Genomic DNA, 27,098 nt, shown 5'->3' with positions numbered 1-27,098 from the left:
TCTTATTTAATTTTTTAATTTTTATTTGAAACAGCATTCGCGCTATACACTGTATTCTTGAGGCACATTCACATCAGGTGCTAAGGATCTTCATGCATTGCCAAATGTAGGCTACAGCTTTGTTGAATGCAGATTGTGACAATGAATGACAATATTGCTTCATTATTTGGCACATAGGAAATGTATTTTTCTTCTGTATTACCAATCGTGTTATTTTTTGAACAGGTTTGCAAAACGAGGAGCGAAATGAAGTTCCAACCGAACAAAACTAACAAAAAAATGTAGTTATACCACAATGCCCAGGGTTGATTATGCGTTAATTCTATGTACATTTAAAAGTTGCAATAAAATACAACTGCACACGTTTCTAGAGGATCTCTCAGACAGATCAGAAGCAACGTTGACATTCTGAGCTTTGCGAGCCTCTCGTCCCGCTGCTGTATCAAACGTAGATCATCGAGGTTTTTTTCTCTCACACAAAATAAACTCATACATTTTGTGTAGTGTTCTTTACATCACAAGTTAAATTCCCAGAGGAGTTTGGATTATAGTTAACTGGTCAGTGATGATATTTATGCTAAAGCTTGTTTTGTTGTTTTTTTCTGAATAAGTTTATTGTTAGAAAAACATGATTTTGTACACAGAGTCTTTGGAGGAACAACCAAAATGAGAATGAGAGAAGAGCGTTACGGCACTCTACTTTCCAAATCTGCTTATTGCGTTAAAAACACATCGACAGCCACCCTGAAACAACTGCTACAGATTACAATTATTTCACCTGGATAAAAGTACCTGGATATATATTTTTTAAATGTACAATAAATAAAAAACAAACACACACACAAAAAAACTGTCAGTCTCACTCTTTACAAGATACATAAGTAATTTTAAAACAGCTCAGAATCCACTGGGGAATAACAAAACCAATAAGGCGCAATCAATGACAAACGATTGTGTTTTTTTTCCTGAAAGAGGAGCGACGCCCGCCCTCCGCCGCCCTGTCGGTCATTCTCAACACACATATGAGAGGCTACAGCCAGAGGAGGCACCATGCAAGTACAGGGAGTTTTCTTACCAAACACTTCAACCCAAACTCTAAGCTGAAAGTCCTGTGAAAGGAAGAAAAACATTTCATGTCCATGTCTCCTTCTGCTGTTTAATGGAGAACCAAACTTAGACTAAAACTGATTGATTACCACAGCCTGTAATTAACCAAATATATTATATATATATATATATATATATATATATATATATAATTTTTTTTTTACTTAGCCCTATTACGTGAAGATGTGGTTTTAATTTCATTGTGGTACCAATAAAATCGCTCACAAATCTACATCCTAACATTGTAACACGGCACCAAACGAGAGTCCACAGGAACGAGAAGAGGATTTTCCATGGTAAAAGTGTGTGTGTGTGTTAGATCCTGCGCAGCGGGTGCCACATGGAGACGGGCTTCCTCAGCGTGGCCAGCATCTGGTTCCAGTGGGTGATCCCCATGCCGCTGGCCTCGGGGCCGATGATCACGTGGCCCAGGTTTTCGCCCCGTCCGTCGTCTGTGGCCTCCGCCACGGTGACCCTCAGGGAGAGCTCCTGCCAGCAGAGCGACACGGTTACATAAACAGGCTCTGCAGACGTGACTCCGCATGTTTTTGTCCAAAGCTTTATGAAACTGAAAAAAACCCCCACCAAAGTTCTCTGTTGGTTTTATTGAGGAAGGAGTTTTTGGGTGGAAATGGTCAAATCTGTGGAATGTAGCGACAGCTATTATACGCAAACTGAAAAACTATACAGAACTGGCAGCCAATTTAGTCAGAAAAATAAAATAACTAAGACAATTCAACTAGTTTGGTTGAGCAGACAGCCGTTTTTCTGAAAGTTTTTTGTTTTTTTTTACTTTTCCCATTTCTCCATGTCACAAACACAAACCGAAGTGGAGAAGTCTTGTGAAAAGTAAGAAAAAGCATGCATGACTTTCGAATTAAGTTTCAAATAAACTGGAAAGTGTGGCGTGCATTTGTTTTTAACACCACTCTGAGTAAATACTTTGAAACAAGTTTTTAAGGGGTGTTTCTCGATTGATTTAAAAATAAATAAATAAATAAAATGATGTGTCCCTCGAGCACTTTCAGCAAAATGTTTGGCCACCACTGATATTAAGAAAATCATCTAGACTGCATATTAACCAGAAAGTGAAATGCCCCGGATTCTTGAGAAAAAAACAAATACAAACTCAATATAAATTCAATATATGCAAAATATTGAAAGTTTCTCCTTTTAAAATTATTTACGCTCACATTTTTTGGCAAATGCAAATAGATTTTTTTTTTTCTAAAAATTTGACCTTTTGACTCCACTGCAACTTTTTTGTTTTGTTTGTCTGGTTACTAATCAAGGCTACCCCCTTATTGATGAAATAAAACCAGTATGCAGTCTGAAGCGTCACCTGCAGGACGGCGGACGGCACCGAGAAGATCATGGCTTCGTTGAAGATCGGGTTGGTGTCGTCTCGTTTCGTGGAGGTTTTCTTCTTGCTGATCTTTCTGCCGTCTTGCAGCAGATACACTTTGACAAACGGATCTGATGGCGGAGAACCAGAGAGTCACATTAGAGCAGCTTGTTCTCTGTAAGTCAACAAAACACATTTCAATTAGAATCACCCATCCCCTTATTTTTCTGAGCGGAATTTCACATGGAGCAGACACGATTAGCTCAGGTGACCTTTAGACTTAGAAGGAGTGAGACGAGTGATTTATAGCTCAACTATCCGACTAGATGACGACCGATACGTCCTCCCACATTTAATTCCTGTTAGCACTCAACAACGACACACTGTGTAAAGCTTTTAAAGCACTTTGCGATTTGAAAGCCAATATAAAATGAAGAGTTTTGCACAGTGCTTGATATTTTCCACTGAGAGTTGTGAACTGTGTCGCAAACTTTTAAAATAATAAGCGTACTCCTCTGTGTACCTCAGAGTTTCCTTTGGGATGTTTCTGAGCTGTGACGGTGGGCTGAGGAGGGTTGATACGATGCTGCCGATTAATCGGGAAGCTTTCAAAAAGTATTTGAAGCATTGTGCATGAAGGCCAAACTAAATTAATGAGCCACGTTACCCTCGTTCAAATGCAACATACGTTAACAGGGTCGTTTTCACAGAGCTGAGCAAAAAATGCCTTCAACTTGACCTTCTTTAGGAACTGTTGTTTCACCTTTTCTCTACTTCAGAGTATCGTCTAGTTTTACTTCACTCCTGAAAGCAGCGCGGCGGACAGCAGCCAGCTTCACAACCCCACAGGCCAGAGCCAGAGGCGTTGGGTTTTCAAAATAAAGTCAATTTCAATGCTTCCTGACACTTACATTTATTTCAAACTCTGATTATGGGTATATAAGAGCACAAATGTAAGCTATATATATATGTATAGGTGTGTAGGTAAATATCCCATATGCCTTACATTGTTTAAACATATATATTTTTTTAAACTGCATTCTGAATTTTGGTGGCTTTCATTTTGCAGTGGTGATGCGTCACATGTAGATGGAATCCCTTTACATGATAAATAAACTCACAAGCAGAAAAACAACATTACATGTAGCCTCTCCTCACCTGCTGTGTTCTTTTCATTGGTCCATATTAGATTCTTGCACTTGGCCACGACCACCGTGAGCCGCTCTGCCGTCGGCAAGTAGCTGAGAGACAGCAAAATCTCCCCGACCGCATCCACGGCCTGCGGAGTCAAACACACGCAAAGGTAAGAAGCTTCTGCAGCTGGATCATAATCCTGACCTGCAGGTGAATCGTTTATGAGACGTGTGAACTGAGGCAGATGCTGCGCGAGAAAATCCGAATACTTTCTTGAACAGATTCTGGAATGGAAAATCATAAGTAGTCATTGACGGGACTGAGCTAATATTTAGTCAACTAAAAATTAGCCATTCAAAATATTTTTGTTACAAAAAAAAAAATCATTTAGTTATTTAACGAAAAATTCACAAAGTCTGAAACATTTGGGTTGGATGGGCAAAGATGCTGAATCCACTATCTTTTTGTGTGACACACGACAAACATCTGGTTCTGCTATGCAGGCCTGAAGTTTCATATCTGCATTCACTGCTTACACTTTCCGTTTAACACCCCATGTGACTCGTGAAGCAACAAGCCATGGATTGCTAAAGATGTGCTCAATGAGTTTCAACTGATGTTTATTAAAACGGACGTGTAGTTTTGGTTGGTGGCCAGCAGAGGGATCAAAACTCCACTTCATGCTGTCTGCAACGTCCACAATGTAAACAGTCAAATGCTCCAATTACATTTTCCGTTCTGGAATTTGAATGAGCTTCAAACTGGAAGCTCATTTTCAGCAGCAATCCTTTCAACCACTGAATGAAGGTCCTGGTTAATTCAGGGACCTTATTGACGTCCTGAAGGTAGAGCCAGGCGTTGAACGGCCTGATGGTCAGGTCCAGGTCCGACAGCTTCAGCTCAGCCAAGCCGGCGCTGATGTTCCGTTCATCGGCGTCGATGCCAAACGCGGCGAAGCGCAGGCTGTACTCGTCCAGGGCGGACTGGTCCATGGGGACGGAGAAGCGCTCGTCAAAGAGGACGGTGAAGGCGTTCGTCTGGACCTGCGGGAACGACACGGGGAGAGAGGCTGAAATGTACGAGACTGTGAAGCAAATGTTGACAAAGTAAGTACACCCCGGGATTAAAAAGTCTGCGGGACAACTTCAGCAGTAAGAAGCTGAAGCACTTGTTTTCTGTAGGACTTAGTAAGTCGCCAAAATCATCGGAGGGAATCATTTGCCCACTGTTGACTCGGTACATGGAGGTTTGTTCATCCTTTGGTCTCCTGAAGTTCTGGACTTTGACTAAATTGGATCACTGCCACATCCAGATTCTTTTACTCTTCGCTGCTCGAAGGTTGGCTGCTGTGTTTGGGATCGTCGTCTTTGCTGAACCAGTTTTGGTCCAACTTCAGCTTTGGCTTCACATCTGACTCAAGAGTACTTTGAGGCAAAGAAGAGTTTTTGACTTAATGACTGCACATGGGGCTCGTCAGACAACCAGATAAAAAGCCAATAGTAACTCTGGAGGAGCTGCAAAACTCCACAGCTCAGGTGAGAGAATCTGTTGACTGGACAACTATAAGTGATGCTCTCCACTACTTTTGGTCTCAATGCAGCGTTCTTTATGTGGCCACTGTAAATTCAATTTGTTCATTTTAGACCACCTGTGATAAAAAAAAAAAAAAGCGGTGATAACATGAAACTGTGATATTTTTACTTCAGGATACCTTCATAGTTTCATACCAGCCCATGCCCAGTTTGGAACAAAGATGTTAGAATAACTAGGACAGAGTTAGAATGGCCTAGTTAAAGCCCAGACTTGAGTGTAACTTAGAGTCTTTGGCAAGAATTAAAGGCCCACAGATGCCCTCCATCCAATCTGACTGAGATTGAGATAATTTATTTAAAAAATAAGACCAAGTAACAAGTTTAGCTATTAAAGCTAATGTGTGCAACTGTTGATTTTGTCATGTGACTGAAAGTCAGAAAAGACATTTGAAAGAGTAACTGAGGTCACTGGCGAATAAAAACTAGTGGCAGCGCAATAGAACAGGTTAAAAATCATAGCAAAGTGCCTTTATGTAAGTTTGGGGTCGTGAACTTGAACTTAAAGAGCATCATAACTGCCAAAAATCTGCACAAATAATAATAAAAAATGATCCGGAGAAGAAGCCTCTGTTTCTTCTAGCCTTTCCTCCTTTCACAATGCGAGGTTTTCGTGCTGCCGTGTTGGTCTCGTCTCTCAGGAGACAACAGTGGCGATGGCAACACGAGGCAATAAAAAGAGTAAGTGTGTGCGGACATGTGTAAGTGTGAGTCACGGCAGAAATAGAAAGATTATTACAGGGGAGAATAAAGGCAAGAGGCCATGACAGCAAATATATAGAAGATGAGAAGGAAACTAAAGAAAAGGATTGTAAAGAGAGGAGGAGGGTAAATGTGGGGAAAACAATAGTGATGACAGAGATGTTGGATGGTAGAATAAACAGGAACAGGCAGAAGAAAGGAGCCTGCTTGACCACTAATGAGCAGGCACCTGCAGAGGGGGGGATGAAAGGGGCTTGAGCCCCTGACCCTTTTATCATTGATGCCCCTAGTGCCCTTTTTTCTTTTCTTTTTTTTTTTTTATCTGTATGTCAGAAGGCCTGCTTGTGCCCCTCAGCAATAATGTTTAGCTAAGTACAATAATTTAGCAAAATAAACTAGTCTGGCTGCCCTCAGTTTAGTAATGACTCTCACTTTCTCTGCCTCCATGTTGTTTGACAACATGGAGGCAGAGAAAGTGAAGAGAAGGGGGGCGGATCTGTGCCCTCTAACTATTAAATTATGGGCAAGAATATTTTTATTCACAAACCAAATACACTAGTTTGTGAATAAAAAGGTAAGTCTGATGTTGGCGTTAGAAAAACTTGTTTCTATTTATATTTTTGTCCTCACTATAGCGAGACAAAACCCGCCTCGCCCCTAAACACAGAAATGCTTCGGCTGCAGAGAAACTTCTGACTTTAACTTCATCATTCTGCTAAAAGCCCGGTTCACTACAGGCAGCTTGAGTCGGTCCCACCGACAGATAGAAAGAATATCTGTCTTTATATCAGACATCCTGATATAAGACACGGTACCGACTGTCACCGCGAGTCGCGATGCAGCTCAAAGCCCTGGTACCACCTGGTACCACCTGGTACCACCTGCTGACTGTTCGCTCTGCTTCTCCTTAACGTTTCTACCAGGCAGGTTAAAGCCGCTGCTGATGGGATCTGGGCTGGAGGTTCGTGGCTGTAAATAAAAGTTATTGCAGAACCTCAAGTGTTAAAGGAAGATTCGGCCCATTTAGAGTCACAAAATAAACATCAGAGAAAATATTGTAGCAATAATTAGAACCGCAGCAAAAAGCCAAACATGCCACAATTAAAATAACCAAAATGTCTCCAAAGCATCGGGGGACCGACAGGGTGACGAGTGAAGCTAATGTCAGGAACTCCGCAGAGTGTCGATGCAGCTTCATCAGTGGCTGCTGCCATCGTTACAGCAGGATGGACACTTTGAAGCAAGCCGATAAACCTGCGCATCCAACATGTCAGCCTGAAGAAACAGAGCCACACAGCGGAGCGATGACTCACAGCCAGCTGGGACCGGGGGCAGGAAGTTCTGGCAACCAGGAGGTGGGAACAGAAGGCAGGTCTCTGCAGAGGGACGCAGGCGCTTTCCCTCCGTTTCGTATTAGAGGGCGGCGATGAAAATTAGCTGTGAATTTTATGGCAGGACTTTGAAAGGTGAACTATTAGCAGCTAAATATAAACGACTGCTAAATGAGGACAGCTCCTGGAACACAAATAATGAAAATGAGGCAAAAATAAAAAGCAAAATAGCAGCTGCAATAAAAGTAACCAAATCTGATCTTCACAGGAAAATTTTTTCATATTTATTTACGTATCCCATTATGAGGGTCGTAATTCTTATTTATATCATTGATTGTTAGACTCTAAAATGGTATTAACACAGCAGGGGCGTCAAAAGCCTTCATAATGGGAGGAAAGGGCAAGTTGGCTAGGTCACAAAGGCTAACGGTGCCAGGGCAGGAGTGGCTAACATGTTTTAAATGCAGTTTGTGGAGTATTTTATATTAAAAATCTTTTATTTTGACAAATATCAACTTAATTTGATTTCTTTAGAGCAAAGACGTTCAGACATTTCAACTGAACCACTAGCATTAGCAGAGTTAAAGCAGAAAGGCTTTATAACCTGGTGAAACAGTCTAGCCACAGTCAGATGTCAATGGGACTGACGTCCAGTCCAGTCCAGTTCTGAGCGATTCCACTGTGTTTTTTATATTTGGATCAGGCAGCGTGCCGAGTTGTTGTAGGTAACCAGGAAAACCCGGAGTGGAGATTTAGCGGTGTGGGTATTCTCAAGTAAATCAACTGGAATGGATTCTTAAGCAAAAACAATAGAAACAGAGCTTAATGGAATATTACTTGGAATATTTTTAAAATATGTTCCTGTTACACATAATTATTGACATGTTGACAGGTTACAGGAAGACATTTGTTGGTGACCGAAGCCAAACGTGTTTGAGATCGGACACTAAAATCCCAGTATTTTCCGATCCGTAAAACGTAGCATTAACAGGTCACACCAACACTCTTCGGTGTGGACGTTGTTACTGAATGAAGACTTAAGAATATACTTTCACCATTAGTGTTTGTGTAAAAGGTATAAGAAGCTAGTAAAAGAAAGGTTAAAGTTCCAGTTGGATTTCTGTGTCAGGAAAAACAAAGGGTTGAGAAAAGGGTCTAAATTATCTAGGGATTACACAGACTGCTGTCACAGTAGGTAACCATGCTAATTACTGGCATGATGCACTATAGACAATTTAAAATGTCAGCTCAGCATTATTTTGAAACCTTATTTTTTTTAAATAAAGCCATGTTTTATAGCGACTCCTCTCTTTCAGTGAGCAACGTCGGCTTTGGTTCCAAAAATGAATAATTAATGATCACCGACATTAGGGAGGTTGGAATGAAAATGTTTAAATGCTGATAAATGTAGTTCATCACAAGAACTCAGCAGCAGTGTGTTTCTGAAAACAGCAGACAGAAAATGGACCACGCACTGTGATGGGCGATTGTGCAGTGGCAAATTGAGCGAGCTGAGATTTCATCAGTCCGTTGTGACAGTAAAACAATGTGAAATCCGCCTTCCTGACTCCAGGCCCCCAGGGTGCAGCTAGTGCAGCAAGTGAAACAGGCTGCTCTGGAACCAGAAGCAACTGGCTTGTCGAGCTCCTGGTCCTGTGGGACGGATCACCGTCACAGTGGAAATTCAGCTGGGGCTAAGATCCGAAACCACTTTCAAGAGAGTCCGAACTGCCCTCTTCGTGAGACAGGGAGACGGTCTCATGTCCCCAGGGTCAGATTACACTTCTATCTTTAAAACTCAATGGCTCATAAGTCCACTGGGGTTGTCAAAAATGCTAATGATCCATTGAAACTATACCCTGATTTTTTTTCTGCTGTCTGACCTTGGTGTAGTCAAAATCAACATTTTAGTATAACAAAGTAATGTAAAATTTCCAATATGGAAAACCTTCAGTAATTATGCTTTGATTGACTTTTGTGCCACATAATTTCTGGTGCATGACTGCAAAACTTTACCTATTGTCCACTATTATTACAGTCAGGTAATATCGAAAAGCTTGCAAAATTCATGGCGTTTTATTCTGTCAAGACAGACATTTTACACGACGCCACTGATCTATTTTCTATTTGTAGTTAAAGTTTAATGCCCTATGATCATACTCTGAAGCAGTCAAGTAATTATTAGCTGAAGTCGGAGTGTGTCTGACTTCAAGATCGTATTATTTATGATCTTGAGGCACGTTATTCTTCGTCGGTGCAGACAGAGCGTCTGCATGGTGCAGCATGAGCAAGAACAAGAAATGTTGTTACTTTACTAAAAATGTTGTGACAATGTTTTGATCTTTTTAAAAGATGTGCAGCAACATGACCTAGCTGGCGATCAAATAGCAAAAATGGCAGTATCAGAAGTGCAGAAAGGAGATGGTGGATTATTCAGCTTAAACCGCAGAGGTGCACATCCCTTTAAAACACTAAGAGAATAACGGGATTATGAGGTTTTTCAAGTTAGTACAGTCACTGTCGTAACTAAAATGTGGTCAAAATAACAATAATTTTGTAGCTTGATCACAAACAATAAAAGGAAAATCCCTTTTGTTCAGTCAAAGGTGCAATGAAACTGCCAAATATCTTCTCTGCTCTTGTCTTTTTTCCATGTAGTCTGGATTTGCGTTTGCATCTCACAAAGTGATTCTTTGAGGAAGTCAGATTTGGGTTTCTTTTGTAAAGAGGCATCTTTGAGTACCTGGTTAACGAGCTCCTGGGTAAAGTTGAAGAAAATCAATTTCTGGTGACATGTTATTGTGACGCTATGTTGTGTGTGTAAAGAATGGGTTTCTTATGAAGACATTTTCTTGTCGATCCTGAAGTGCATTAGTATTATTTTCTCAGTAGTAACCTGCTGGCTAGGAGAAATTCAGTGCTTGTAGCAGTTTTGCTATGTGTGTATGGGGAGCTTTTTCTGCCATAATGCACACATTTTCAGTTTGAAAGCAGGACTTCACGTCTTTCTTCTCAAAAAGTGTAATGCTTGTACTTTCAAATATTCACTCTGCTTTCTCAAACCTTTCTCCTCTTGCTCAAAATGTGTCTCTGCTTGGATCAAATCTCTGCTTGCAAACCTTTCTGCTTGCTTGTGAATAATTTTGTACTTGGAACAAAAAAAGCACCGTCGCCTGGCAACCTCTCAGCCAATAGAACGAAAGTGTTATACTGGGTGCGTTTGTTTCCTTCAGAGAGTTGAGAAGATATACATGAAGTCCTACTTTAAAGGTAAACTACAAAGTAAATAATAGAGTGTTTCCTTTTTATCGCATAAGGAAGAACAAGCCTACCCTACATTGCTGACACCAGCATTCAAGGAGAGGTCCTCACCCTTGTCACTCCCACGTTAAACTCCTCTGGCCCCAACGACACTCTGATGAAGCAACCAGGGAAGTCCCCTTCCTCCTTCTCCAGCAAGTCCTTCCCCTGGTGCAGGGTGATGTGGAGCAGCTGCCGAGGCGCGTCGAACTCCAGGGTCACTTCAAGCTGGCCGACCGTGAAGTCGTGACCGAAGTTGTTTGCGATGGAGGAGATGGAGCTGAGCGAGTCGGTGGAGATGGAGCGGTTGAGCTGAGCCAAGCCCGTTGGGTCCAGCTCCCTGCTCATCAGCTCCAGGTGGCCCAGCTCCCTGAACGCGTCGGGGGTGTCGCCGAGGGCCAGGCTGGGTTTACGGCTGGAGGTGGTGGAGGTGCGCCGGTGGTTGATGGCCGCCACTCTCTTCGTGGAGGAGAGAGAAGGAGATGATTATAACGCCAAAGGGATTCGCAGAATTTCCCATCTTCAAAAACCTAAAAAGGTTAATTTACTTTGTTTTACTGGGAGTGTTCAGAATTTATAGAGCAGCGTTTCACTGTTTCTTTTCTGAGTCTTTTGGGTTTGATTTTGGTCTCTCGTGGTAAAATTCAAGGCATGTCCTATTGTGGTCTTAATCAAGACAATTTAAACAATTCGCATCAGTTTCCCTGGTTAAACTCGGCTCTCAGTACCAATTGCTGTCGAACTGTCTGAGACTTTCATCTAATGAATCTGTGTTTTCCAGAACAATAGCAGTTTTGCTCACCCTTCACGTCGATATTTAAGGTCAAAGAGAGTCTGCACTGGTTGCCGTAGCTTCCTGACTACGTGTCATGTGAGCTGTGCTTTAACCACTGTTTGTGTGAGAACTGAGGAGAAAGCAGCTGAAACACTTGTCACTAAATTTAATGATGTTCAAAGAAAATATTCTGATGCAGCTGATCAACATTTTACTTGGGATTTATCCACATATTTTAACTAGAGCCACACTGAAATATCCCACACTCCAAATAATCAATAGGTAATATCAAAACAATAAGTCAATGTTAGCCTAGCACTTTAGCAAACTATTCTGTATCAAGGGGGTTTAATGAGGACTAGTTAGATGAGTCGTGTCAAATATGTTAATAGATGGAAAAGGCTGAACAACAGGATCTCCTGCTGGGACAAAATATTTTTCAGCATCAATAAAAATGGATCCCACTGCATCCAGAACATCACTGGTGAGAGAGTTAAGAGGTTTACATGAGAATGTAAACCATGTAAAGTTGATGAAATGCAGTGTGATACTTTATTGTACTTTAAAGTTGCTGAATTTTTAATTATAGACTCTGCATCAATTTGAGTAAAATATTAGACTGGTACTTATTAATGAATACCTAAGCTTAGAATTGGTGTCAGAGATAAAAAAAATAATAAAAATAATCTCATATAAGAAGAGAGTTGGGATCACAGAGGTTTGAACTTGTCAGCTAAACTTGAAGCTACTTTTTTTTTTTAGTGAAGTTAAACAAATATTACCTTTTGTCTGACTTCTGAGAAGGAGTTTCCATATTTCTCTTGCAGATATCTGTAGTCAAAATTGGGGAAGGGCGAGGGGGCGGGGAAGGTTCCAGATTTCCACAGCTTCCAGATGTTGAGTCCCGCTGCACCAAGCAGCACCAAGAAGCCCACCAAGTAAATCCCCACCTCCCAGCCTGGTGGGTTCTGCACCACTGGAGCACACGGGGAAAAAACAAACCCATCCTCAAAGCCGCTCTGATGTTTTATTGACAAAAAGCCTCAGAACAGGCAGCATTTAAAGATTGAGAGTAAAAAAATTAAACAATGAAAGAGTTTCTTTATAAACATCCAGAGTTTCAGGCTCTGCATCTGAGCAGAGAGAGTGGGCGACTTTAGGGAACAAACAGGACACATCGAGTCGAAATAAATATAAAAATGTTTAAGACAAAAACAAGTTATGCTCTCATACATGCAGTAATGACAGATTTATGACATACTCACCACTCAAACGGTAGCCTGATAAATCCTCACTTTCAGCCGAGGACATGATGTCTCATCCAGCCTGCAGGAACACACCAAACCAAAAAATCTGTGGAGTCGAATTCACGTCACAGCTTACCAACAAAAGTTTAATTTGAACAAAAATAACAGTGTGAAGCAGCACCATCCACAACGATGAAACGCCCATCCACTTTCACAACGTGTCGATCTAAATCACTTCAACCTGAATTGATCTTAATGTGTGTCTGTGTACAACAACACGGATCCAACAACCCACTTAGGGAAATTGCTAAAAGTAGACATGGACCGAGAAAGTGGCTCCTGACCAGATTTGTAACATTTGATCCATTTTGGTGACCAAAAATTATATCTTCTAATCAGCGAACACACAGTATACTAGCGCTAGAGCTAACAACTCCCTTAAAGGCGGATGCTGTTTATGTCAATGTCCACTGTGAAAGATAGTTTTCCATTACAGTCGACTCAGAGGATGTTGATCGTGACAAAATCAGCGAATCAAAAACCAACTCCTTCAAAATCACCTGAAATAAGCAGCTGCCAAGACAGAATACAGAAAAACCCAACCAGACAAGATAAAGTTTCTCTCAAGCATTAGCCGTTATGCCAGCACATAATTGGGTTCGGTTTAGTTGTTAGTGTTGGTGTGTTGGATAACAAAGATGGAGGATTTGCCTCAGGTTCCTGGTTCCACGTAGCCAGAGCTCCTCCCTCAAGTTTCCTTTCTGGAGCTCTTCGATGATTCCCAAAGGCATCCGGCCTCCTTTGTCTCAACCATTTGTTTCTGCCATCAATGACGTAAGGTAAGGTCATGTTATCTATATAGCACATCTTCAGCTACAAGGCGATCCAAAGAGCTTTACATGAATTAGATGGCAATATAAACAAAACAATAAACCACAGGAAAGAGCAAAAGGTGAAAAAAACAAAAACAAAAAAGAAAGTTGGCATAAAACTAAATGTTGATTCTCCATGTTTGATTCTATGAATATCAGGGGTGGGCAACTCCAGGCCTGGAGGGCCGGTCTCCTGCAACTTTTAGATGTGTCTCTACTTCCACACACCTGAGTCAAATAACGAGGACATTAGCAGGACTCTGGAGAACCTGACTGCACTTAGGAGGTGATTCAGCTGTTGGATCCAAGCGTGTTGGACCAGGGAGACAACTAAGAGTTGCAGGACACCGGCCCTCGAGGACCAGGATGGTGCTAAATGTTTATCTATATCAGGGGTCTCAAACTCCAGTCCTCAAGGGCCGCAGTCCTGCAACTTTTAGATGTGCCTCTGCTGCACCACCTGAACAGAATAATTAGGTCATTAAGGCTCTGGAGAACTGATCTACACAAGGAGGAGGTAATTAAGCCATTTCATTCCAGCATTTTGTACCTGTGGCACATCTAAAACCTGCAGGACAGCGGCCCTTGAGGACTGGAGTTTGACACCTGTGATCTAAAGTATGTAAACTAATTGTTCTTGTTCTGGAAGTTGTTTATCTGCATTCCAAGTTTGTTGTAATTCCTCTTCTGGGTTGCAAGATAATTATAAGAACTCCATAATTTCTAAGCTAGAAGGAGATTCTCTGGAAAAGCTAATAGGAGTTTCTCTCCATAATAATCTAAAATGCATAATATTGGTCTAAATAGTGAGTACTCCACAAGGTGGACAAACTGTTTAGAAATTGTGGAGTACTCACAACCTCTAAACATAATCAAATGATACAAAGGAACAGGTACACCAGGAGTTTGAGGGAAAGCCGCCTCTTGGCTGGCAAACCAAGTTGGTTCCTGTGACCTGCAGGCCATCCAGGAGTCCAGCAATCCCACAAACAAGATTCCAGTTCCTGTTTCTTATAGTTCCTGTTATTAAGTTTCTTTGTCCTCTTCTGGCTGGAATTGCCATCCATACCTCTTAGGTGTTTCTTTAACAGGAACTGACAGCTGACTCACACTGTGCGTATTGTGAACTCACGTTGCTATAGTTATTTATCATGTAGCACCAAGCCTAACCTAACTGCTATTCTTGTGAAAAAGCACAAAAGAGCGTTTTTCTGCATCACTGTCTTCTAAGCAAAACTGAGCAGCTATAAAAACGATGGGTGCTGGCCTGTGTGTGACTCATTCCTCGCCTCCTCCCTCCTCCCTGCTTGTTGGAATCTACCCCATATCGCAGCAGCTTGGGGGAAACGGGAGCATTACACTAATGATGTATAGAAAAACTGGGGGAGGGCTGCAGGCTGTGTGTTTCTTTTTCTCAACCAAAGGCTTCGGAGAACACAACCCATGCGGGCCGGTGGAAGTGGCTGGTGCAGTGCAGGGCGTGCTCCTGATGTGCCGTTAGGTAGGCAAAGAGGATCTCTCACAGGATGGGAATCTTCCCTTGTGTCTCTGCTCTGCATGATCCACATCAGCTCACATACACGGACTTAAAAGCAGATTACACTAGGACAGAAATAGAACAGAGTACACTCAATGTCGGGACCTCTGGTAATTTGTTTCCAGATCCAGTCAGACTGAGGAGTTTGGTTGATCAATCAAATTCCTCTTACATAGTGATTCCTAAAGTCTTTTCTCTGATGGAGCATCACAATCCTGAATCCCTTAAAGTCAGTAAGATGATTATTTGGATATTCTGTTTGGGAAGCACTGTTACTGGCCAACTTGGCTCTGTAACTACATTAAAAGATGCTCCAGCCACTGCTTTAAAGGTGACATTATTTTAAAACAAGTGTTGGTAACAAGCTACAACATGTCTGCATGTCTGTCTGTAAAAGAAATGGCCTGCGAAGTCCAGAGGCACTTGAACACTTGGACTACTCTGAGAAGCAAATTCATTAAGCCAAAAAGAAAAAGAAGTTAATCCGGACTTCAGACAGAGCATGGCAGACACTTATCGTGAGGATGGAGTCTACACGGTCATTTACAAACGTTTCTTGGTGTCAAGAACAGATGTACAATGCATTACTGTAAAAGACCAGGAGGCAAATTCAGTTGCAAAGAAACCTGGGTGAGCCTGTAACCAGGGGCGCCGTATATATAGGGGGGAAAGTTATGACAATTCTAAGGCCTCCTGACCAACAGGGGGCCCTTCACAATTTATTTATTTATTTTTTTTGCTCATAGAAATAAAAATGAAAAATGGAGCCCTGTCAATTACAAAATTAATCATATTGTATTTTCGAAGATTGTTTATAGCAGTAAAAATGTCATGTTGCCACTCCCAGACCCAACAGCACACATCCATATTTGCCCTGAACCTGGATCTGCATGAAATGGTTCGTTCCTGCTTGGAGCTCGATGGTGACGATGTTCAGCAGCAGACAGTAGAAAACAAGAATGACTGTGGCTGTTACTGTGCTGCTAAGAAAAATAATAAAGTCAGGTTTTCAAAAAAAATTTAAAAATAGAGAGACAGAGAAAGAATAAGGTAAGTTTCAATTTGTAATCCCGTTTTTCTCTGAGGTGGGTAAACTAAGATTATCAACCATTTAGCATAGTTAGCTTAGCTACAGACAGCTTGCCTCCATTTCACTAGCATTTAATGAATTAAGAAAAGAAATTACCAACATATTCATATATTGAACTTGTCCCTGTACCTTTTACCACTTAACAACAGGTGAGTCAGTCAGCAGCAGCTCTAACCCACGTCCCTCCTGACTCGTCCTCTGCTAAGTGAAATTAAAGCTGCAGTATGCAACTTCTATAGAAAATAATTTTTACATATTTGTTAAAACTGTCATTATGTTGTTACAGTATGGTATAAGAGATAATCTGTTAAAAATCTATTTCCTCTGTCTTCTCCCAGTGATATCTAGAAACAACCAGTCAGTGGTAGGAGAGTTTTATCGCTGTCAATCACAATCTCATGTTGCTGCTCATCCTTCCTCCCCTTTGCTCTGTGCTATGCTGTAGCTAGCATAGCCTGTTGTGAATGCTCAGTCTAGTTAGCATAGCTACCAATGATGGCAGATAAACAATTTTCCTGTAATGACATGTTGTTTCTCCACCATTAGCACATTTAGCAGTGAGTGAATAGGATTGATTGACAGCGCTAAGACCCTCCTCCTGGTTCTGATTGGTTGTTTTGGTCAGAACGTTGCATCATTTTAGCCAGTAATAGTAGTTCAGGGAGCAGATTGATTGTTTTCACAGATTATCTGTCTCATAACAAACTGGCACAACATGGTGACAGAATTAACGAATATGGAGAAAACATATTTTTTATTAAAGTTATATACTTGAACAAAATGTAATTACCTAGCATTTTTTGAGAAGTTTGGATTGATTCATATACATTTTGAACGTTGCCTATGACTGCTGCTGGTGGGGACAGACATTTCAGTAATCTAAAACTAATAGAAAATATTTAAGCAACCTATTTGCATACTGTATGTGGACTGTTGGGTGTAAAATTCATGAGCAGTAAATATTGTGCTAGTTATCAGTTATAAAGAAAGCAAGACAGTTGCAAGCCTTTACAATTGTGATGCTTTTGGATGGGTCAGATAAACTAAAATAAATTGTAACAGCAGCTGTGTGTGTGTGGGGGGGGATAAAATTTTTTCAGGGGGCCCAATATTCCTGGCAGCGCCCCTGCCTGTAAGCGCAATATTTCAAAAAATAACCAGAGACGTCAACAATGATCTCTGAGTCTCTGTCAAAGTTTGTGTCGATCAGCTGGGCTCAAGTGTCCAGGGAGACATTTGGAAGCAGGCCTGTCACTATTACAAATTTTGCTGGACGATAAATTGTCAGAGAACTTATTGCGATAAACGATAATATTGTTGTTGTTTAGACACAATTTTCAAATAATGTAATGGTAATAATGGCATAAAAATGCAAGAATATGTTCTTAAAGATCGATAAACTCTAAATTTAACACTGTAACTGGAGGACATTTAAAATATCCTAAATAAATAAACTAAACAACAGAAACAACAAATAAAATTAATCTATGGAGACACTGTAAACAAAATTGTCCTTCAAAAAACGGCCTAGTTGAGACCAAAACACCAGACTGAAGACTTTAGTCATCCAGTTTTTGGCAGAAGGAGAAAAACAATAAATCATGCAAATAGAAATTACTGAGCTCGCTTTAATTTATCACAGGATTGATTGATTTATTGTTTATTGTGACAGCAATGTTTGGAAGAGCTCTTCATTGTGGAGGACGTCAAAACCTCCATCGATCAAACAACGCACATCAATGCCCGACTGAAGTTTAGCCAAGGAACATTTGAAACATGGTGATGTGTTTTGGAAGTCTGCTCTTTGGTCTGATGAGACTAAACTTGAGAGAGAAGCCTTCAAGCCTAAAATCACATTTTCCACTGATAAACTTTAGCATCATGTCATGGGGCGTTTTCGCTTCATTGGTGTTCATTTGGAAGATTACTTGAAAGGAATCAGCTGTAAGTCTCACTTTAGGTCCCCACTGGATGTTTCAGCAAGATAATGGTGGAAAGCACACCTCCCAGTTGGTCAAAAATAATACCTTCAACCTCCAATGGTTTTGAAGGACACAAACCACTGAGTCCTTTCTCCTTAAGCAACGAGGTTGAAGTGGCAGCTCATTAAGACAATGTTGCGACAGTAAAGTGGTGCAGCTTTTTCTTAAAAGCCTGCAAGATCTTGATTGTCACTTGTTTGAAATTATTTTATCAGTCAGACATTTTGCACACGACGCCATTCATTTCAAAGGTACAATAGACCCTCTGGCGAAAATAACAAATGTAGTCGAGTACATAAAATTAACCAATGATTAAAATCTGGGGATGAATGACAGCTGACCTGTTTCAGGAGCACCAGATTCCTTATGAACTAATGAAGTTAGCTACCAAAAATTACAAACACATCTATACACCAATGTGCAGAGCAGTAGGCATATTTAGGTCAGGGGTTAAATGCCTCGTTGAGGGGAACAGGCGTAGATGACAGGAGGAAGCTAGAATCGAACCTACAACCATCCGATTACAAGACGAGAACTCAACCCACAGTCACCTCTGTGGGAGATCAGAATAATTTTTGCTGGAGCTGAATATTGAACAACTTTGATCAATAAGAAGAGACACAAGGACTGATGGGTTTTGTCTTAAGAACAAACTAACACAGGTTAAAAGCGATGAAAGGTTAGATAAGGAATGAAAAAGACACTGATGAGACGGATAATGGAAACAAAGTAGGTGACTGTGGTCAGAGAAACAAACAACGGTGTGTCTGCGCTGACAGAGGAATGAGGAACACTGTGTGGGAGGAACAGACGGCCATCAGCCGCTCTCTCCTCTCTCCCGCTCGCTTCCTCGACAACCTGATCAATCAGTTCGGCTTTTAATCTCCTCCAATGACATCATAATCAAATTACCAGCCTTGCTGCCGTGCTGGGACATCACACAACACCCGCAGTGCATGTTCGGCCGGCTGGGCCATGCGTCTCTCTCCTGCACCCAGTGTCCTCCGTACCACACGTTGGACAAATCCGGCTGCGCTTTGACTTTCCGGTTTAATTCATTTAATGCCTGGTTTAAGCAAAAGAAGCGCCCACTGGCACAAGTTTTTAAATCTCAGTGCTGGCAGCAACGGCGGAGAAAACTGCACACAGCAGCAAGATGCCCCATTACCTCAGACATAACAATAAACCTGTAACTCAGAGTCTTGGAATATCCAACAGTGACATGTAAGACTTATTATTAACTAATCATTTATTTCCTTAAATTGTAATGATGGTCACTGTGGTCAACTTTTAATTTCTTATGAATTTTTCGTCTCTGTGTGGCCTTTCAACTCGCTTTGGTCCACATTTATTTTCCTGATATCTTAAATGATTTCTCTTCATCTTCCCACAATGTCACAGAAGGAAGTAGTGGATTTGAAATGAAGCTTTAAGATGCATCCATATTTTCTGTAACATTTTTAAGGAAAATGTTAAATGCTTACAAAGACTCAACATCCTCATCTGGGCTAGCATAGCAAGGCTAGCGTATGCGAACGTCCGACTTTGAGCAAATAGATTCTCCGGCATTAAGAAAATAAAAATAGTTTTCATAATCCTAACTGTGCTAAAGCAGAGACAGTTTGGTCTTATTTAATGTCAGTAAGAACAAAAACGTTCTTTCTCTTTTTAAGTAAACAAAGAAAGAACACAAGATGTCGCCCCCATGTGGACAGCTGAAGAACAAGGACTTGGGTTTGGTGCTTCATTCCTGCAGTTTCTCTAAGTGTAGAGAATAAAATAAAACTTTACAAAGCCAAACAAATCCAGCGAAACTGTCACCCAATCTAAAGTAAGTAAGTATGCTAACATGCTAACCCAGAGGGGTCGGAGTTTAGCAAAGCTAACAACTGCTACCACCTGAGTCGCAGGCCCACAACAGGTAAAAAAGAGAAATTAGAAGAATGGGATTGGGGGATAATTCAACATTTTGGCACTACCGGCAGGATGCTCTCTGAAAGACTCATGACTTCTCTCTGTAAGACTCATGATTTCTCTCTGGAAGACTCATGATTTCTCTCTGTAAGACTCATGACTTCTCTCTGTAAGACTCATGACTTCTCTCTGGAAGACTCATGACTTCTCTCTGGAAGACTCATGATTTCTCTCTGGAAGACTCATGATTTCTCTCTGGAAGACTCATGATTTCTCTCTGGAAGACTCATGATTTCTCTCTGGAAGACTCATGATTTCTCTCTGTAAGACTCATGACTTCTCTCTGGAAGACTCATGATTTCTCTCTGGAAGACTCATGAGGCCTGTGTTAGGTGCTGCCAACAGCTAACAAGCCCACCAGTCAAACGCTGACATAAACTCCAGGTCCAGTTCAGGATGCAGAGGACACCACCATCACAATATATTTGTCTACTGAGCTAATTACAAACCAAATCATGTTATACAGCATTAAGGAACTACCATCATCTGTTTGATTGTCACATTCATTTATATGAGCTCTATGGAAATGAAAGCATAAAAAGTAATTGATAACTTAAGCTGTTGGAGCCAATCATTTGGGTACCATCAATGCTTCAGAGCTTTATGGCAATCCATCTATTACAGGCCTTTAATGCTGGAGGGAGCAAAAGGACAGAAAGACCTGTTTTCTCTCAACAGATGCTTTAACTGTCCCTGAGAGTTCTTCTCCGCCTTCTACGTCCTCTACATCCGCCCTCCTGTTCGGAGAAACGTGCAGGATGTATTGACCCCTTTTCTCCTTAGCCCAATTTAAAGCTCCAACAGATCTCTAAAGTGAACAGTGAGCATAAACGTCACCTGAGCTTATGCAAACACACTAAATGTCTCCATAAAATCATGCATTTGACTTCTACGGTGGCCTGGAGGTTTCAGTTCCGTTGGTTAAGATGATGTCTGTCACATCTTTGTTCAGCGGTTTTAACATTAACCAGATTAACAGTCCCATCATTGCGCTCACTGCCATCTTTTAGCCAAAGTTTATGAAAAATCAGAGTCTCCTCCAACATCTGCTCACCTCTCTGCAGACAGTACCTGCTGCTGCCTGTTTTACAGTGAAGACGTACTTTCCATCTCTCCCAGGTGTCATTTAATTTAACTCAGGTGAAAGAATGAATTCAATATTTCCTCTCAGACTTGCACAGAAATGCTCCCAGTGAGTTTTATGACTCCAGAATTGGTTTTTAATGGTTTCACGCGTACCTGTGCGTTCCATTGTAAGTCGATTGTCCAGGAAATTAAAAGAAAATGTTAAATGTGCTGTTTTATATTGAAAATGTACTCATAGCAACTGAAATTTACCACATTTTATGGAAAAACTTCAAAAATCCTAGTGGCTTTTTATGAGTTAGAAAAGAACTACATCGTATTCAAGTCTTTAATTTCCCACAAAAAACAATCTAAACGTGCATTCAGCCCCTCTACTCTGATTTCTGAATAACTAATTCCCGTCACAACATATACGATCAATAAATAGATATCACATTTGTGTAATTTAGTCTGAGAGCTGATCCAGATGTTCGGTGAAGGTCTCAGAGGTTTGTAAAAGGAAACTAAATACAACAAGGAACAAGCTTTGGTTAGATGTTTGAAGGAAGGCTAAAAAGTCCATTTTCGGTTAAAGATGGGTGGACGACCTTTCATAACCCCTGGGAAAATTTCTTAATATCTTTAAAGTGATAGCGGCACAAACGAAAATTTTTGCTGCACAAACGTTTGACGCCAATTTTGTCTGACTTGAAGAAGATGTGCGAGTGTGGGGAGGCAACTTCACTCAGGTTTCAAAATGCTACGGTGGAAAAATCAACAAGCATCATCGCACATCTCTGAACACGTCAACCGTTTACGGAAACATGGTGATGGCAACATCATGCTGTGGGGGATTCTCTTCTACGACGACTACAGGGAAACGTCTCAAATTTGACAGGAAGATGGTTTGAGCTACACACAGGGCCATCCTGTTAGGACTCTGAAGAGCAAATATTCAGCCAGAACTGATGTGGATCGATTGAATTTGAAGCATATTCAAGTGTTAACATGTCCCAGTCAAAGTCCAGACCAACGTGGTTGATCTGTTGCAAAAAATAAAAATAAACAAATAAATTTCATCGCTTTTTAATCTCGACTCTCGGATCGGTAAATTGGCGTTAAAGCCAAAACTATCAATCAAGTGTCGAGTGTTGCCCCCGATCACACTAACAAATTAAAGCTTCCACTTATGAGATGAACAACCCAACAATTAAGCTAATACACGACGGTGAAAGCACTTAGTGCTGCAAAAACGTCTGTAAGAGCTGACCTAATGTTTTGGAAAGAAACCCGCCCACCTTCTGCAGGCCAGATTTCTCACAAATGAGAAAATCTGGGAGCCCTTGTTGATAACCGCACTTTTATACTTTATACTTTCTCTTTGCGTCTTTATTGGTGCATTTAAAAACAAACAAACAAACAAAACTTTTAGCTCTGAAGCAAGCTGACTTCTCAGTTCTTTTCAGCTTTGGTCCTAAACGGTCCAAGTGATTTATCTCCAGCCTACTTGCTGCATCTACAAGCCTTTCGAAGATTTGAGCTGCAGCTACATTTGGCAGCAATCTGCACCGACCGCAGGCATACGCCATAAAAACAACAACAAAAAAAGGCAATCCATCACATGATCTATTCTGGAAATATTAGCTGTGATACATCAAGACCCAAGCCACCAGTTAGGAAAGACCAGGCTCATAACGCGGGTGGGCTCGACGCGCTTCCGAGGACTCACAAAGTCTCACGTCTTCAGTTTCCATCTCAGTGCTTCCCTAATGTAATACTTCTAATGAGTCCAGAAAGGAAAGGGAAATGTGTGCGTGCGTGTGTGAGGGAATGAGAGAAACCGCGAGGAGGCGTGTTAAAGGAATAGCTGAGATGATTGCGAGTGCTGGTGAAGGAATTGAGTTCTGAGCGGGTCGTATTTCAGCTGAGTGAAGGCGGAGTAACACCCAGTCCGTCACATTGGAACAGATCATTGAGAAGCTATCAAACACCAGCCAAACCCCCCAAACGGGAGGGAGAACAGAGACGACGCATCAACACACATCACCGTGACGCAGCCTTTCTGGTACAAGTGGTGCGGCCCGCAAATCTGGCCATCGCTACAGAAACCCCGTGCAGAAGTTCTGTTTTACGTGAATCATGTGGGGCACAACAAGAACTAGGTGTTGTGGTCAGAGGAGAGTGTAAGAGAACTTTTTGTACCAACAAACAAACTCCGCACGTAATCAAAACGAAACCCGTTTCCATCAGGCGAAACATCCAATGGTTGCAACATTCTCAGCAAGTCCGGGACTCTCCAGGGGTTTCAATTGAAGAAAAATGTAAGGAAATGAACAGAAATAAACCTGAAGTAGTGAAGGTTGAATTTAAAATACATTTGGGGGAAAAAATACTCTATTTTGTACAATCTTGACTATAAGAAGCACATTTCATGAAATACACTTGTAGTTAAGCTAGCATCCTGCTTACTGAAGCAGCATTGAGGCTACGCCCCCTACTGGAACGCTGCACTTTTCTACTGATCTCTAAAACCCTGAAAGACACGTTTGATCCTATGGAGAGGAACATTCATAAAGTGAATTACCTTTAAATTATATCATTGGTAAATGGCTTTGAACTTGTATAGCCAGCGAACCCCAAAGTGCTTCGCTCCCATCGTTGTCCATTGGGTAAATATTCTCCAGATCAAAATGTTATGACCAGTTGAAAAATGACAAGAAAATTTACGTTTCGCACTTTTGGATTTTACGAAGGTTCTAAGTGCCGCTTCAAAATGCAAAATGAAGAGATGGGAATGAGACAAAAAAAAAAAAATCTGAGTAAGCATTTATTGCAAACAACCATTAAAATGAAATAGGCAGTAGGCATAAAAAGTTTAAGACCATATCTTGAAAATTTAGATTAAAGTTTCAAAAAAGGACTAATTAGTAGCTGTGTCATTTTTGTTTACCTCAAAGAGCGAGAGAGACGGATGGAGCTGCGTACTGAATAACCCTGGAAGAAAACCAGACTGAAGCTACAGACACTTGAGGCTGTTTGGAAATTTTATTTTTTCCATTGTTTTCTCCGAAGAGTTTTTGCTCGTATTTTTTGCGACAGTATGCAGACAGGACGTCGGGACCGGGAGTCGAACCCGCAACATCCACGTCGAGGACTAAGGCCTCCAAACGTGGGGCGCTCTAACCACTACGCCACCACAGCACGCCCCTTGTTTGGAAATTTTTACCCTGATCCAGGAACGTCCTCAACATTCACCCAGAGCTACAAAGGCTGCGTTCACACTGCAGCCTGAAGTGACCCAATTCAGATTGTTTGTCAAATTGGATTTTTTTTTTGCCGTGGCCGTTCGCACTTCCAAATATATGCGACCTGTACGTGTTCTCCAGTGTGAACGGGCAAACAACCTGAAAGTGTCCCGCATGAGCAGTAGAGAGCGCAATAGCGTCATCGTTCTCAGTGTTCTGCCAACCGCCATAAAAAGAAGAAGTAGTGCTGGTGTTTGCAGAAGTAAACATGGAGGCTAACGCTGGAGCCTAGCTTACACAGTTGAACGGAGCAGCATATCAACAACTTAATCCTCATTATAGTCCATCATGGTTGTTGTTGTTTTTTCCCGCTTGTGTGTATCAGGACGCCGAAAAGTGACATTTGTGGAGTATGAATGACCTTCAGGTCGGATGAATGCGACCTGGACGTTAGGTCACATTTGAATCGGATATGTATCGGATACCCAAGAGGTCTGGGTTGCATTCGAAAAGAATCCGACCCGTGTTGTTCAGACTGTCATGAAAAGATCAGATACAGGTCGCTTTACGGCAAAAAAATCAGAATTGGGTCACTTCAGGCAGCAGTGTGAACGCAGCCAAAGGAATGCCATCGATCAAGGCAGAATTCACGTAAGAATGGCCCAGTCAAAGTCCAAATCTAAATCAAACTGACAATCTTTGACTTGAAAGCTGTCCAGTCTGCCTGAACTTAAACTAGAAAAACAGGTGAATATTTCAGCCTATTGGTGCAAAAGACTGATACAAGGGTGATGGATACACAAAGGTACACCACCCTTTGTTTCTGCCAGTCTATCCTACGGTTTGTGTTTGTACCAGGACCAAACAGTATGGACACATTAGCATGACAGCATGAGCATCCAGAAGGTGCCAGAAGCCCCTCGGCTGCCTCTGAGACAGAACAGGAGGGAGGATTAAACCACATTACGGCGTGTTGCTACGGTGAGCATCATCTAATGGGATTACCCGAAATTAAAAGCTCAAGCAGCATCGTTTTCATCACCGTGCACACACTGATTCCCAGGATCGACCCTGATCCTGGGAATCAGTGGAGACAACAGTGGAGTCTGCATATTGCATAACGTCTGAACGGTTTCCTACCTTTCTAGATTAGAACCCCCTTTGAATGAGGATTTAGTCAAATGGTGCAAACGAAAATCTGGATTAATCATCAGTAAGACAGTGGGACAGCCTCCATTAGTGTTTGTCACTGTAGAAAACAGACCCTGAGAAAAACTGGCTGATGAATTTGAAGAATCTGTTTTTGAAGTTTCTTACAAACATAAATCTGAAAAGTGTGGGAACAATTTAGATACTCTTGAGTCATCATCGATAGAAGTGTGCGTGAACAGCAATTAGTTATTTCGCAAGTTTTGCCGCCGGGACCAAATTGGATTTAACTCTGGACTTTGACTGGGTCGTTCTAACGCGTTAACATTCTCCAACAGGTTTGTCCTGTATTTATCTCTACTTTGTTAGCTAACAATCTTCCCCCTGACTTGTCTGCTGTTTTTTTGCTCCTCTGATGCAGAAGTCACATGCGGGGTACCACAAGGTTCAACCCTCAGACGCCTCCTATTTACACGCTCCGGCTAGCTTAGGTTATAACAAGAGCTAAGATTAGTTACCATAGCTATGCGCATGATACGCAGCTCTACATTACAATGTCAGCAGGTGACTTTGTGACTTGGTTCTGCTCTGCAAACCCAGAACCAGAACCAAACATTGAGAAGCAACATTCAGCTTCTACGCACCACAAATCTGGAGCAAACTTCCAGAAAACCGCAAAACTTCTGAAACACTGATTTCCTTTAAATCTAGACACACCTGCCTAGAGTTGCCTTTGATTAATAGTAAATAGAACATTGTGATGTATATTTGACAAAATGTAATTTTAGTTGGTTTGTCATGATTGGTTACTGTTTTATGTTTTTATGTTGTAAAGCACTTTGCACTGCCTTGTTCCTTAAATGAGCTACACAATTAAACCTGACTTTGTTTTCTAAAAGTCGTAGGCCTTCACAAAGCAGCTGGATTTATACTGAGATTAAATTAAATTGGCTTATTAGCTGCCTTCAGGTTGCTCTAGAGCGCATCATGGACGCCTGACCTGCTCTAAGTTCCTTCAGCTGGAGTTGAGCCACAGGATGCTGCACCCTGGACCGCCACATCTGGAAACAACCTGTTCCGTACTGATAAAACACAAACCAACTGGATCCTGATGGTGAGGCAGGGAGAGGAAAAAGCGCCGTTCAGTTTCAGGGGCGCAGTTAAAGCAGCAGGATGAGAGGAAAGAGGCAGGCGAGTGTGTGTGTGTGTGTGTGAGAGAGAGAGAGGAGCTTACCCGGGGTTTTCTTTTGGTGCAGTAGAGAGAAAGGGGGGAGGAGGAGAGCAACTCCACCGCTCTCCTTTCTTCAGGCGACTCTCTCCATCCAGCGACTCCGGCGGTGTTCGGGGATTATTTGCCCCCAGTGGCGGGGTAGGAGGGAAGAGGAGGTAGAGAAACAGCGTTCACGCTTCTTCTTCTTCTTCTTTCTCAGAGGAAACAGGAGGCCGTGGGTTTCTCCAGTCAACTCAGAGGTCCGTCTCTGCCGCCTGATGCATCCCTGCTGCAGCTCAGCCCAGTCTGCACAAGCAAAGTCCCTCCCCTGCAGCGCAACCTGAACCGGTCCAGGATGCAAGAGAAACGCGTCCACCGCCTCCCGCTGCTGATGCTGATCAGCTCACACACACACACACAGAGAGAGAGAGAGAGAGAGAGAGA

The 27,098-nt window shown here is 41.8% G+C and overlaps 1 protein-coding gene across 1 annotated transcript; it reads right to left on the bottom strand.

Moving 5' to 3' along the window:
• Nucleotides 1-27,098, bottom strand: syt12 (synaptotagmin 12). Its single transcript, XM_023347649.1, has 8 exons — nt 26,679-27,098; nt 12,549-12,609; nt 12,066-12,259; nt 10,581-10,967; nt 4,414-4,629; nt 3,611-3,731; nt 2,450-2,583; nt 1-1,596 (listed from the first exon to the last, which is right to left on the bottom strand). The coding sequence occupies exons 2-8, from the start codon at nt 12,592-12,594 to the stop codon at nt 1,423-1,425; spliced, it is 1,272 nt and encodes a 423-aa protein (XP_023203417.1). The 5' UTR covers nt 12,595-12,609; nt 26,679-27,098; the 3' UTR covers nt 1-1,422.

Source organism: Xiphophorus maculatus, chromosome 2, assembly GCF_002775205.1.
Source record: "Xiphophorus maculatus strain JP 163 A chromosome 2, X_maculatus-5.0-male, whole genome shotgun sequence".
Lineage (NCBI taxonomy): Eukaryota > Metazoa > Chordata > Actinopteri > Cyprinodontiformes > Poeciliidae > Xiphophorus > Xiphophorus maculatus.
This window is presented reverse-complemented; position numbering and strand designations above follow the sequence as displayed.